Source organism: Gymnoscopelus microlampas (assembly GCF_963454915.1).
Source record: "Gymnoscopelus microlampas genome assembly, chromosome: 9".
Lineage (NCBI taxonomy): Eukaryota > Metazoa > Chordata > Actinopteri > Myctophiformes > Myctophidae > Gymnoscopelus > Gymnoscopelus microlampas.
Genome location: NC_139946.1, coordinates 19,935,445 through 19,949,074, shown reverse-complemented (window position 1 = coordinate 19,949,074; position 13,630 = coordinate 19,935,445). Strand labels below are relative to the sequence as shown.

Here is a 13,630-nt window from a genome sequence, read left to right as displayed (position 1 = left end):
ACCAGCGGCAGCTACGCAACGGGATTATGGGAGGTTGGAGGGGCCGAGGGCACAAAATGGGTGGAAGGGTGGGGGGGGTGGGGAGGTGGCGGTCAGGTGGGGGTTAAGGCAGCGAGGAAAGGATTAGTCCAGAAGCACAAAGCAGCCAGGGGAGAGAAAGAGAGCGAGAGAGAGAGAGAGAGTGAAGAAGAGAGGGATTAAGAAAGAGAAAGTGGAGAAGAGAAGGAGGAATAAAATAAGCAGGGTGGAAGCACAGGAAGTTAAACTATGAGCTATGGCTACACTGAAAGAGAGACAGACCACGAGAAGCAATGGGAGACGCAGAGGGCTCATGGTCATGTGTTGTTTATACACAACATATGACACCTACACCTACGTATGTATGACATACACATACAAGTCTTTATCCCTGACAGCGTCAAGCCTGATTTATACTTTGTCATACAACCGTGTACATGGATTAAAGCAAAACTAAATCTCACGACTGAAAGTCTTTAGAGTGCTAAATTGCAATTTGTGAAACAGTGTGAACTAGCGCTCCGTTTCCTGTACATATACGGTCATCGCTACTAGTGTTGATTGTGTCTTGTTTATTATTGTATATTATTGTATGTCTTTAAATGTCTTAATGAATTGAATACACAGGTCCACAATGGAAACAAGGCCCTAGGGATTTTGTGTTATCCTTTTAACAATCATTGTAAATCGTACCTCTGTACTAATTGCAAAATTGCTCTTCTACATACAGCCAAACAGTGGAAGAGATTGCAGATTAACCTTTGGTTTTATGAAATATCCCAGACCATTAGGGTTGCTCATATGACCTCACAACGCGTCGCCCTGAGTTTGTAGATTGGCTATTGTCAGTGCGTGACATGCTTCCATAGAAGACTATGGAATCCAAATGACGTAAATTAGTCGTGATGACTGAGAACTTTAATCCATGCGTGTATAAATTAAGCATTAGTGTGAACTACACAGGAAATGGAAGCGAACCCTGGTAGTACAGCTTCTGAAACCCTGTACCTGTTGAATCACATACTGTAGGACAGGATGACCGGAAACAATGTCCCTATTCTTCGCGATGTGCACATGAATTGAGGCAAAAATTGGCTTCACGTCGGTTGTGAACAAACCATTACAGTACTACTCACTATGTCTGAAGCTGCTCTCTGTTAAAGCCTCCCAGTAGGTTAATATATAGCCTAAGGGTGTGTTTGTTTTAACTGACCTGACTGTCCGGAGACGTTGGAGCCCGGTCGTAGTTTGGGTGTGGGCGGTGGGGGTCGGGGGGGCAGATGCTCTGAGCTGCTGCTCAGCCTCTTCTCCTGTTTGCTCAGAGACACCACCTTGGTACGCAGCTCTTCGTCCGACGGCCGACGCACGAACCTGCGGTCTACGTACTTGGCTTTGATGTAGGCCTCGATCTCATGTCTGAAAGGACGAATAAACAGAATGTTTGATTGATTGATGATTGAAACCTTTGTTTCAGGGAAATCCATTGAGACCAGGGTCTCTTTATCAATGGCGACCTGTGGACAAAAGGACATTTACAACAATGATTTTACAGACATGACATAGACAACAAGGTACACATAAATATAATAAAATAAAAAGGTTTAAAAAAACATTAAAACCAAATATTACACCAAGCAGGTGCATATGCCTTCTTTCAATATAAGGTCAGCTAAAGATCTTTTAGCAAAAGAAACAAGGACATCTAACTTCTGCTCCATGAAGTGTGGAGCAGGGTTTCGTGCAGGAAGAAAGGTCTAGTGCTACTGGGGGGTGCACGCGTTGCCTGCACACGCTGGGGCAGCACAATATGGGCAAAATGTCATACCTCAATAGTATATGCCAAATATCTCAATAGCGATACAATATACAATATGACTATGGGTTCATAGTTAAAAGTGTAGCAACAGTGAAAACTAACATATTTAAAAAAAAACTGCATATTACAGGTCAATTAACACATCCACCGCCAAGGGCTAATCTCATAATGCACTCACCACTGCCAAGCTTTTATTGTCCTTTTTTGTTTTTTTGATTCCGCCATAGCCCCCGCTAAATCCGTTTAAAATCCGCGTTCATTTGGTTCGACACAAACACGGGATCCGACAGAACAAAACACTGAAGACCGCGACGCAATCCGTGCCTCCATTTTGGAGAACGAGGCAAAATCGTTAGAGTGGGGGATGCGGAGAGGATAACAACAAGCTGAGATAACCGCTTCCAAAGTTGATCGCTAGACAGGAAACGGAGGCGGGACAAAAAACGGAAACAGTATTATTTTGTTTCCGGTCCGGTCCGCCCCCCCCCCCCCCCCCCCGAAACCGGAAGTGCAAAAAAAAAAAAAACGGAATCTGCACCTGTTCGATTTAACATGGGAAAACACCCGCCCCGTAGGACTACGGTTACGGCGCTTAACGGTTGAATTTAACGGCCCGTAGGACTACGGTCTTGGCGGTTAATGTGTTAAGCTCTTATTCTAAACGTTTAGTTTCGGTTCTGACCAATTCAGTCTCGGTGGTGCGCCTAGACTGAACTGATCTAGCAGAATCCCTGAGCCACTATAGTGTTTTTCAGTTGCATGCTGGGGACCCATCACCTCTGCCAAAATGCCCTTGAGCAAAAAAGCACTGCCTACCTGGGGTCTCCAGGCTGTGGTTTCCTGGATGCCAGCTCTTCTCTGCGAGCCTCGTAGATCTGGTTGATCACTCCGTTCCCCAGCTCACACATCAGCTGTACATCAGACATACAGTAGCATATTGATGAGGATGCATTACCAGTTTGCCATTGACATGCCCGTCTGCTGAACAACACATAACTAGTGCTGCATTGTTCTTTGAGCATTTGTCATGCATGTCTCTATGAGGTACCAAACATCCATGTGTGTATGCTGTTGAATCACCGAAACCCTATACTGTATATACTTGTACACATTGCGGCACATTGTGAGCTTGTAGATCTGGTGTTTTTGTTGAATGTTCGCCCCCCAGATTAGGGACACTAGGGTTCATGCGTTTAAAACCAATGGTGACAAATGGACAAGAATCATAGATGATGTTGGTGCATGTGCTGTAGCTTTGATGGATAATTGGCACCATCAGCCCAGTGCGTCGTTAAGTCTTCCTCCCTCCATTACGTCTGTTCCTCACCTTGAGTAATTCTGGTTCCCATGAGTCCAGAGTCAGAGACCGCACCTTGGAGAAATGCACCCCCAGACTCCTGGAGAGATGGATGGAGGAGGTATGTTTAAAACCTGAACGCATTAGAAAGATGGTGCACGCAGGACAAACAGCAGTATCACAAAAATAAATAAAGTTTGTACACTGGTTTTGCTGCAAAAGCTCCGCTGTATATTTATTGCTGTCAACGTTTCGATCACTCAGTGATCTTCATCAGGACTTATATGAATAAGTATATGTCCTGATGACGATAGATATTCAGACAGCAGAGCTTTTGCAGCATAACCAGTGTGTGGACTTTTATGTTTAAAAACCTCCCATAGTTGCATTCTATGCTTTGGCCACAAGATGGAAGTATGTAGCACTTGAACAGTGCCCTGCCTTTGTACCAACAATATGTAGCAGAAGATAATATTTTCTTCTTTTAAGTCATCTATTTCTAGTCATCTAGTCATTAAGTGTGTCTGGTTGATTTCCTCTATATCAGCACTGATTGAAAATAACATACGGACATAATGTCACACCAATGCAGTATCGTCTCTGTCGGGTGGAAACCTCATATGTCCAAAACTGTTACTTTTCAGGATTCAAATTCAAAAGTAGCAAAAGCAGCAGATCTACAAGCTCAAAACGCGCCGCTTCGTGCCGCGTTTCGGGCTTGCGGATCGGCTACTTTTGATGCTTTTGTGTGACGCTGTAGTATGATCAATTAGGGAATTAAAAAAACATTAAAACCGGGAAAGCATCTTTGTCATTTTAGATATTTGTGTTGGCTATTCAAAAATAGCTGATATACAAGCTCATTTATGAAAATTCTTCAAAGTGTCTTAATGGGTTAATTTACGAAAAAACACAAAAAGTTATAATATATTATATAAATATATTTTGCCCGACAGTGACAATGTGCATTGCATACAGTTCAATGTACCTGTGAATGCCAGAGCATTGTATGCAGAGGGTGATGCCCAGGTTGATGCTGGCCCAGCGGGGGTCCGGCTGCCCGCAGTCACAGCAGGCGGTGTTTCCAGGGATGGCCAGGACCCTCTGCAGGGCACTCTCCCCCTTCAGAGGCCTCTCCTTGGGCTCACCGCCAGAGTCCAAGCTGCCCGTCGACGTGGAAGACTTCCGGTCAAGCTTCTAGCCGAAAAGGGTAGAAGAAAAACAAAATGGTGGAAATTTCATTAGTTGAATTTCATTAAACCCATTTATAGTAACTGATTGGACACTACTATGCTGTTGATGTGCATTTTTTTTGGGGGGGGGGGTTTGAATTGTTAAGCAATAATTAAGATCAGTGGTGGACAAAAAGCACATTTACTTCAGTATTGTACTTTGGAGTATTTGGCTTTTTTTTGCAAGCACATGACTTTCACACCGCTACATTTAAAATAGAAATATTGTACACTATGATTCCACTTCCATGAATTGAGTACCCCAATGGAAACAAGCCATAGTGCTTTATTGGGTTTAAAATCCTCTTAACAGACTTTATTGAACTGTACCTGCCTGTGCTAGTCTTTGCAAACTGTTAATAAAGTATTCAATCAATCAATCACTACATTTTCAGGAAGGGACTCCTGGGACCCAAACTCACATTAACCACTTACAGGTAGGGTAAGTGATTTACTAAAATTAAAGTTAAAATAAGAGTTAAATAGCTCTATATTCTGATAGTACTCAATGTTCTAGAGTTTTTTTGTTTGTTAGTAACAGGAGTCTCCATGTCTCTCCAGCTTTTTATGAAACAGAACATTTATTTTCAGGTTGTGATTCCAATTTTATCCATCAGGATAGAGAACTCAGTCAGGATACCGATTAAACAAGTGATGACACAAATAAATGAGCAGACAACATTGGAACTGGAACACTATAAAAATGAAGATGATAAATGAGTACTCTCTCCTGATTGGCTGAAAATGTATTTTCTGTTCATCAAAGAGCTGGAGAGACAGGGAGACACTTTGCTATACAGTGTATAGCAATATATCACTTTTAACCAAAAATGATCACATACCATACCCTAAAGCCATATTTAAAATACAGTGAAAATAGCAGATCTACAATGTCATATGTGTGACATGAATGTGTGGCATTGTGTTGACCCTACCTCGCCATCCTCGCCCTTCTCTCTGAAGGCGGTGGCGATGCTGTTCTGGACGGCTTTGATCCACGCCTGCCTCAGCTTTTCAGAGTCAGCCTGCATCATACAGCTCCTGGTGGGGCGCACGCATGCACACACACACACACACACACACACACACACACACACACACACACACACACACACACACACACACACACACACACACACACACACACACACACACACACACACACACACACACACACACACACACACACAAAACTGTAAAAAACAAAGAGCCTTAAACGTAAAAATAAATAATCACATCTTACATGCTCACAATGCATCGCATTGTGCACTTGTAGTTCTGCTAATTTAATGATGTTGTTCATTATTAACTTAATGTGATGGGAGGTACATGGTCCTGATCGCCTATTTGCCAAAGACGCTTGCAGCTTAAATGGGAAGGCAAAACCACACAGGCAAGACATCCTGGCACATTTCAACAACATCGCATGGTCTGGAGAAATAATGTTCTTAGAGGAATTCAAAACTGAAAATGTACCAAAATCATGGCACCTACTCTTTAAGGATCTTCATCAGGATTTTTTGAATACACAGAAACACACATTAACACAAATAGCCCAAATGTCCCTTGCAGTAGAATCTATACATCAACACTAGCTGTCTTTGTTTGTGTGCACGCACACGCACTGATAATTGCAATTGAGTGTTACAATGAATTGAAGTGGGTATGCTGCTTTCAATGACAATTACTCCAGATTAGTTATGTTCATTGTTCACATCAGAAATACCCAGTGAAACAAGAGTATACACTTTACAAGTCTGTATACTGTACGTGTGTGTGTGTGTGTGTGTGTGTGTGTGTGTGTGTGTGTGTGTGTGTGTGTGTGTGTGTGTGTGTGTGTGTGTGTGTGTGTGTGTGTCTATACATTCTGCGTGTGCATTTGTGTTGTTGTGCACATGCGTGCGTGCGTGTGTGGTGGACGTGTACGTACTTGGTAGGGGAGACCACCTCGAAGCAGAAGCGTCTCTCTATGTCCTCACAGTGTTTGACTGTACATAACCTCAGGTCTTCCACTACCACTGTAGGGTTGTCCTGGAGGGGGCAGCAGAGAGCCTTGTGTTTACACTTCACATACTGTACTGTACATCTACAAACTTTTTAGCTCAAGACCCAGAAGAGAAATCAGATGTTTGCCCGGGACCCCAACTAGTGAAAATAGCAGATCTACAAGCTCACAGCGTGTCGCTTCGCTTGCAGATCTGCTGTTTTCACTACTTTTAGTGAATGTATTTGTTTATTCATGAAATTCTTGTTGAAAAATTATTAGTGGTCCGGGCACCTAGGCTCAATGTAGCCTGACAGCACATCGCGGGTCCCGATCCCAACGGCCTTTGCTGCGTGTCACTCCCCATCTCTCTCTCCCCATTTCTTGTAAAAAGGCCCAAAATATATATATATATCTTTTTTAAAAAGTGTGATTTTTTTGGGAAATCTTTAGAAAACTTTAGAAATAATAATTAATGACAACATTTAGGAAACAAAAAATAAAGGGATATTCACTCACAACCCACGGAAATGTCTCCGCGACCCACAAATGGGTCCCGTCCCACTGTTTGGGAGACAGTGACCTAGATGCTACAGTACATGTTGTGGCACTGGTTAAATACTTTCAACGTCGCCTCTCTATTTGGGGCATGTCATTATAGGGGAAGATTTCCCCCCAAAATAGAACAAATAGTTGATCTAAGCAAAGCGATGCGACACGTACGACAAAGTATATAGGGCTTGCACCACCTTTGCACCAACATGCAGCCCAGTTGTCTGGGCCTCTCCCATACTATACAAACAACTAGAACGGTGCATAAAAGGCCTCCTGAACGAGACCTCAGTGCACTCCAAGTTTCCAATCGCTGCAAGCTGAATATATAGTACTTTGCTTTGAATAGTCCAATTACTGTGTTCAACATTTACATATTCAAACTAGCCTGTGTGCATACAAGAGAGTAGATGGCAGATGAATAATGAATCAATTATAAATGAATAATAAATCTTTTAGAATTATGAAATGTAATAAACAAAACCAAAATCAGCATGCAGGCTCAAAATACCCCGGCCTGTTTTCAGCCTACTTTGCTTATTATTGTGGTAAATAAGACTCTACTTAAAATCCTGCCTGGTTCAAACAAATGCTACATTAAAAATGAATGCAAAACTGTAAGTAAGGGGTCACAGTAAAGGGGCCGCCATTTACTATTTTTTACATTAACCACTTGAACCCTCGCATCCCTGTTCTGGGGGGAACATTTGCAGAAAATAGCAGATCTGCAAGCTCACAACGCGTCTGTGACGCGCTGTGGGCTTGTAGATCAGCTATTTTCGGCAAAGAGGTTTGGTGTACAGGGAAACAAAGGGCAGACCAAGTACCCAACCAAAGGTCAAGATTACAAAGTATTGAGGGTTTAAGACAAGTGGTTAAATGTCTGAAAACACACAACATGAATCCAGTATGTAGTGGGGGGGGGGTCCCTGCTTCATCTCTCTCTCAGCTAAGGGGTCCTTGGCCTGAAAAACATTGAAGACCCCTGCCATATGTATTAAATATTATTTTCAATCATATGATATTCACAGTTGTTTCTGGTGTCAGCTGTTAGCTTGGTGTGTCACTGTTGCTCTAGTTTGAACCTGGGTCACTAAAAGTAAGGGAAATACTTGCGGACAGAAAGTGAAACACATCTATATTTAACGGCAGTCAAAACAGAAGTCACTTGACCTACCTTGAATTTCTTCTGGTAAACTAGCTGATTGTTCTGGATGGAGAACCAGCGCCTGAAAGAAAATCACATGAGTTTAAACACACACACACACACACACACACACACACACACCCACACACACACACACACACACACACACACACACACACACACACACACACACACACACACACACACACAAAAAGACAGTCACATGCAACGATCAAAGCGTGAAAACAATAAACACCATTCATACATTTATAACGTGACACTTTCCACATTTGGTTGTTGTGGCAAAGTAACATATCTCTGATGTGTTTTTACTTAGAGGAGCTAGTGACCGAGTTTTTATATATTCACGACTGTAAGCAGAAACGTTGACCCTATTGACACCACACTTCATTGGTATTTGTGTTTAACCCATTAAGACTGGGAAAGCCTATAAAACCGGGTAAGCAAATGTGTCATTTTAGATGTTGCTATGTATAAATTCTTTGAATAAAAAAATGTTTTTGAAAACTTTTTTGAAAAAGGATTTAGAAGGCGTTTATAAAATCGTCCTCAGGTCTAAATGGGTTAAACTCAAAGCACATTACTTACATATCCATTACAACTATTCTCATGTTACTTTTAAAGCAATACAATAGATCAAATAAAGGCTGATTGTTTCCGTTTTACAGAACATTTATCTGTATGAAGGCCACAAGACAGACAGCATCATTGACATTCAGGAGGCGCCAGGTGAGAGAGCCCACCTCAGCACATGAAGGCCCGATCGATCACTTTAGAGTAGACATGCACACTCAGCACCACACACACACACACACACACACACACACACACACACACACACACACACACACACACACACACACACACACACATTAACTGGGATTTATTGAGTGGAGGCCCACATGTCTGGGATTTTTTATATCTAACTATATAAATGCCGACCGACTTCCGCACCCTCGGTGTCCACACCCCACAGCTCTGTTATCGAATAAACAACGCACCGCCAGACCACATGTCGCCAACTGACTCGCCACGGCGGCCGCGCTGAATTTACGCCTCGCGTAGGGGACATCTCACTGTTCACTACACCTTTTCCACCGCGCAACATAATTAATTCTACTCACCAAATGTCGGACAAAACGGAAGGGGAGGCAGCTTCGTACCGTTTACCGTGCGCACGACCTCATCACCACAACAGCAGGCAGCCGCTGCGGGGGTTTTTACCTTTTTTTCCAAACTTTTTTTTTGGTCACCATTTTCTCCAGGCACCATTTCTGGTGTAACGTCGGGTGTTTCTTTTCACCAGCCAATCACCTTTCACGTTGCCACGTCCGTTGCCACGTCGCGCTGACGTACGCTAAACAAGCGCTGCCGTGCGCACAATGCAAACGAGCCCAAAGGCGCGCAAAAATAAGCCGACCATTGCTTAGACACAAAGTCAGACCTGGCAACGCAGCCTACGCCAATCATGTGTGAGAGATCTACAAGCTATGGGGCAGAGACGCCACCGTATCTTAGCAACAACTACAGCGCTCACTCTCATTGGTCGTGTCACGCTAAGAGCAGTCTCCAGACAATGGCATCGCAGACAGCTTGCTGTTACTGCTGTAGCCATCACAGGCAGTTGCAGCACGACGGACAGGGCGCTGTGATAGCTGCCATGTCGCTAACGCTAACCTGGTTGTCATGCCTGCAGCGGCTGTGCAATGACTTTGTCAACAATGCACGTTCGTGTGGTGAATGTCTATATTGCTGCTCAGTTCGTCCATTGTAGATGGTGTATGTTTGTGTGTGTCTTCTGGAGAACTATGTAGCTCCACAGCAACTACAGTAACTAACGTAATGGCAGGACCGCCCCGTGCAACGCATGTTAGGCTGCATTATGGTCATGTAGTAATTTCAGATAATTTCGCTCCGATTAGAGCAGTGTTTATCAACCCTTTCACGCCCCCCCCCCCCCCCAAATACACGTACTTGATCTGGGACCCCCCCATTCTGTTTGACTCCGTTCCACAAGTAAATATTGTGAAAATAGCCGATCTACAAGCTCGAAACGCCTCACGTTGAGAGGCTTTGTAAGCTTGGAGATCGGCTATTTTCTACATGATTGCCTCTTTCTTACATTCTTTGCCAATGTGGCCCATGTTTTCATAGCATAGTTTATTGACTACTTCTGTTGCAGAAATGGCCATTTCCTTTACTTTCGTTTTTTTATTGTCTCCGCCAGGCCGAAAGGCATGGCGCAAGACTATGTTTCACCCCCTGTCCGTCCGTCTGTGATAGCTAATCTCTCACATCGTTGACTTGATCGCAGCAAAATAACAGCCCGATGTGGAGAGTCAGTGAGAGCTGGATAAACGACGTAAAATGTGTCAAAAGGAGTCTGTACGGCTGTCGATAAATGAACACATGACGTCGGTGGGAGAGGAGATATTGTGTCTTTTGGACAAACAGCAGCGTGGTGCTGATGTTTGTTGTGTGAAGCAGCTTAATGTCAGAGTGTTTGTGTTGGAGCGCCTCAGTGCGGCTGCAGAGTTCATGTGCAACCTCTTCCAGAGAGACACAGAGACACTAGAAACTCTGCTGGGGAAAAAAAACACTGCTGGGCATTGACTTTCCTATGGACATTGATCTACACACTGCAGGTATATCTGCTACACACACAACATCAAACTACACACTGCAGGTATGATGCAGCGTTTGCATTACAGCCAGCATGCCAGCGTCGTTCCCATATGGTTTCAAGGTGGGCTAAACCATATGGACCCCATGTCAGCAATGTCAGCGGCATCCACTTCAGTCCCAACTGCGATGCCCATGCAGGCTATAAGTAGCTTCTACCTGGCCCTTAGGTGGGCCCCAACTAGCCATGTTTATGTGGGACCAAGGCGGGTCCGAACTGGGTTTGCCCATGCAGGCTTTACCTGGGTTCTACCTGGGCCCTAGGTGTACCCTAACCAACCACAGTGCAGTGCCCATCGCTCCAATTGTTGTGACGTCAGGGCTCTCAATACTGCACATTGGTGGAGGAGGAGGGGCCGCAGGGCGACCGCACACATCGCTGAACCAATGGTAGCCCACGGATGTTTCCTCTGTGGATTTACAATCTGCCCCTCTATGCCACATATCATCCGCACTACAGGGTCTTCACTGACCGAGCCACGGCCCCACTGACCCTCATGACGCTACGCCACTTAAACGTGCGGCAGCATGCGCTGGGTTGCCAGGTTTGCACAGCCTGCGCCAGAAACAAGCAACCACCTTCATGAAAAAAAAAAAAACACCGAAATGGTCCGCAATGTTCCAGGGGTGTCCCCGCGCGTCCCAACACTCCACAGGGGGTCAGTGGACCATCAGGGGGTCCGCGGACCCCCTGTGGACCCCCTGAAACATAACAAATATTATTTCTTCACATTTTTTCCTTTTTCAAAAAAACTTTTCCACAGTTTCACTCCGGCGATTTGGGTCCCCCAATATACACACGGCCATGCTGGGCCCCGTGCGCGGCTGGGGTTGAGGGGGGCGTAGCCCCCCGAAACTCTAGTGGTGAATAAAACAATACTACTTCAAGGCTCAGGTGTTTTAATTGCCTCAATGTTTTTTTATTTCAAACCATTTTATTTCTGTTTTGTGTTAAGCACTTTGTAACTTTGGATTGATTGTGCCACAAAGATAAAATACATTATTATTATTTTGTGCATATACATGGACAAGCTGTGTCTACGTACAGACACGCAGGTACACGCACACACAAACACTTTCCTTGTCCATAATTAGCAAGCGATGCACACTAAACGGCATCATATCACCTCAACACCACCTGGCCACCAAATCAATAACTCCTCTGTTTTCCTCTGCAGCCTGATTCCCTAATTCTACAGTTCCCATGGGAGAGGTCAGCGGGTTGACCCACCAGCTGCTGCAATCACTAAAGGAATGGATTTGCATGTCAGAGCTGCGAACAGCCTCCACACCACAGTCTTGGGACAGCGGAGGTGCTGGCCACGGTGAAAACAGAACTGAACATTCAATGTGCAAATGTACTGCAATGCAGTAATAGCACTTTACGTAACACACGATTCAACCAGTAATGTCTATTAGCGCAGTGGTTCTCGGCGGCTTGTAGATCTGCTATTTTCACAATATTTATCTGTGGAACCGAGTCAAACTAAATGCCTCAACTCCTACATTCCAAGTGCTTGTCAGGGTGGGGGGGTCCCCAGTTCAAATATGATTATTTTGGTGGGCCGCAGCCTGAAAAGGTTGAGAACCACTGCCTTAGAGGGAGATTCACACAGGATTTAATTTCTCAAGATTCTGCTAACAGCCAAATGTGTCAGCAAACTGGGATTCATTCACAAAGATGAGTTCCTCTAACACAGGGGGGTGAAACTGGCGGCCTGTGGCGCACATTGTGGCCCGCAAGATGATTTTGTGAAGACATTTTTTTATGACCATTTATTATGTACAGTATGTACAGCAGCAGATATGTTAAATATCTGCTGCTGTACATACATAATAAATGGTCATAAAAAAATTGTGGCGTCTGTTAAAGACGCCACACTTTCCCCCTACCACTGTATGTAGCCTGCTGTGCCACAGCTAATTATGTGTAGTCTACTTAAGAAAACAATAGAGCTAGTTAACACTGTGGGCTACTGGTCAACTCCCAGTCTGTCCAGGACCTCAACAAGCCAGCGTATTTCCCCTCTTCTTTGCAGTCTGGATGTGAATCTCATAGGAATAATTCAAGAGTGTCAAGACAGGTTTTTATTTCCTTTGCTTGAACCTTTATATGGAAACTACAAATTCAATTACACAATTTGTTCCTTACTTAGATTTTTGTTGTTTTAAAATGTGATGCTTTGTTTGGTTCTGTTAATGTGACACACACGACACACACACACACACACACACGACACACGACACACGACACACACACACACACACACACACACACACACACACACACACACACACACACACACACACACACACCTGTTCCATGTCTTGAAGGCGTTGCTGGCCCTTTTAAACAGGTAGCCTTCCATGGCGATGCCGTTGTCTGCATCCACATTGTACTCCAGTTTGGTGTCGTCATTCGAGAAGTCCTGAGACGGAGACAGAGAGAGAACGAATGAAGGAGAGAAAGACAAAGAGAGAGGAGAAAGAAAGGGAAAGTGACAGTAATAAAAGACAAGAGTGAAACGCAAAGAGATAGAGGAGGGAAAAGGACATTGATAGAATGAGGTCTCGTGAACAGAGGCTTGACTGCAGCCAGGTTCTTCAAAGCCACAGAGGAGAGCTATCAGTCTCTCAGGTCAGCCCACAGAGCCTCTCTCTATACAGCCTCTCAACTGACTTCAAATGAGGCTCATACAGCAGATAATCAATCAATTAATCCTTTAATGTTTGATGGTGATTTATTTCAATAGTAATGGGATGTACTTTGAGGTAATAGGTGTATGTATGCATGTTCGAGAGAGTGTGTGCGTGTTCGTGTGTGTGTGTGTGTGTGTGTGTGTGTGTGTGTTGATGCCATGGTAACTGGGTAAATGGATAC

The 13,630-nt window shown here is 44.2% G+C and overlaps 1 protein-coding gene across 2 annotated transcripts in view; it reads right to left on the bottom strand.

The window, feature by feature from the left end:
- Window positions 1-13,630, bottom strand: part of LOC311051207 (arf-GAP with coiled-coil, ANK repeat and PH domain-containing protein 2-like) — a 100,620-nt gene that overhangs the window by 13,607 nt on the left and 73,383 nt on the right. The window contains exons 10-17 of one of the 2 annotated variants that reach the window (XM_084065647.1): window positions 13,066-13,178; window positions 8,077-8,128; window positions 6,294-6,394; window positions 5,299-5,404; window positions 4,120-4,328; window positions 3,162-3,231; window positions 2,651-2,745; window positions 1,232-1,434 (exon numbers count right to left, since the gene is read on the bottom strand). In XM_084065647.1, coding sequence (XP_083921773.1) covers window positions 1,232-1,434; window positions 2,651-2,745; window positions 3,162-3,231; window positions 4,120-4,328; window positions 5,299-5,404; window positions 6,294-6,394; window positions 8,077-8,128; window positions 13,066-13,178 — 949 coding nt within the window. The remainder of the gene's footprint in view (window positions 1-1,231; window positions 1,435-2,650; window positions 2,746-3,161; window positions 3,232-4,119; window positions 4,329-5,298; window positions 5,405-6,293; window positions 6,395-8,076; window positions 8,129-13,065; window positions 13,179-13,630) is intronic. The other variant, XM_084065648.1, reaches the window with a different exon arrangement.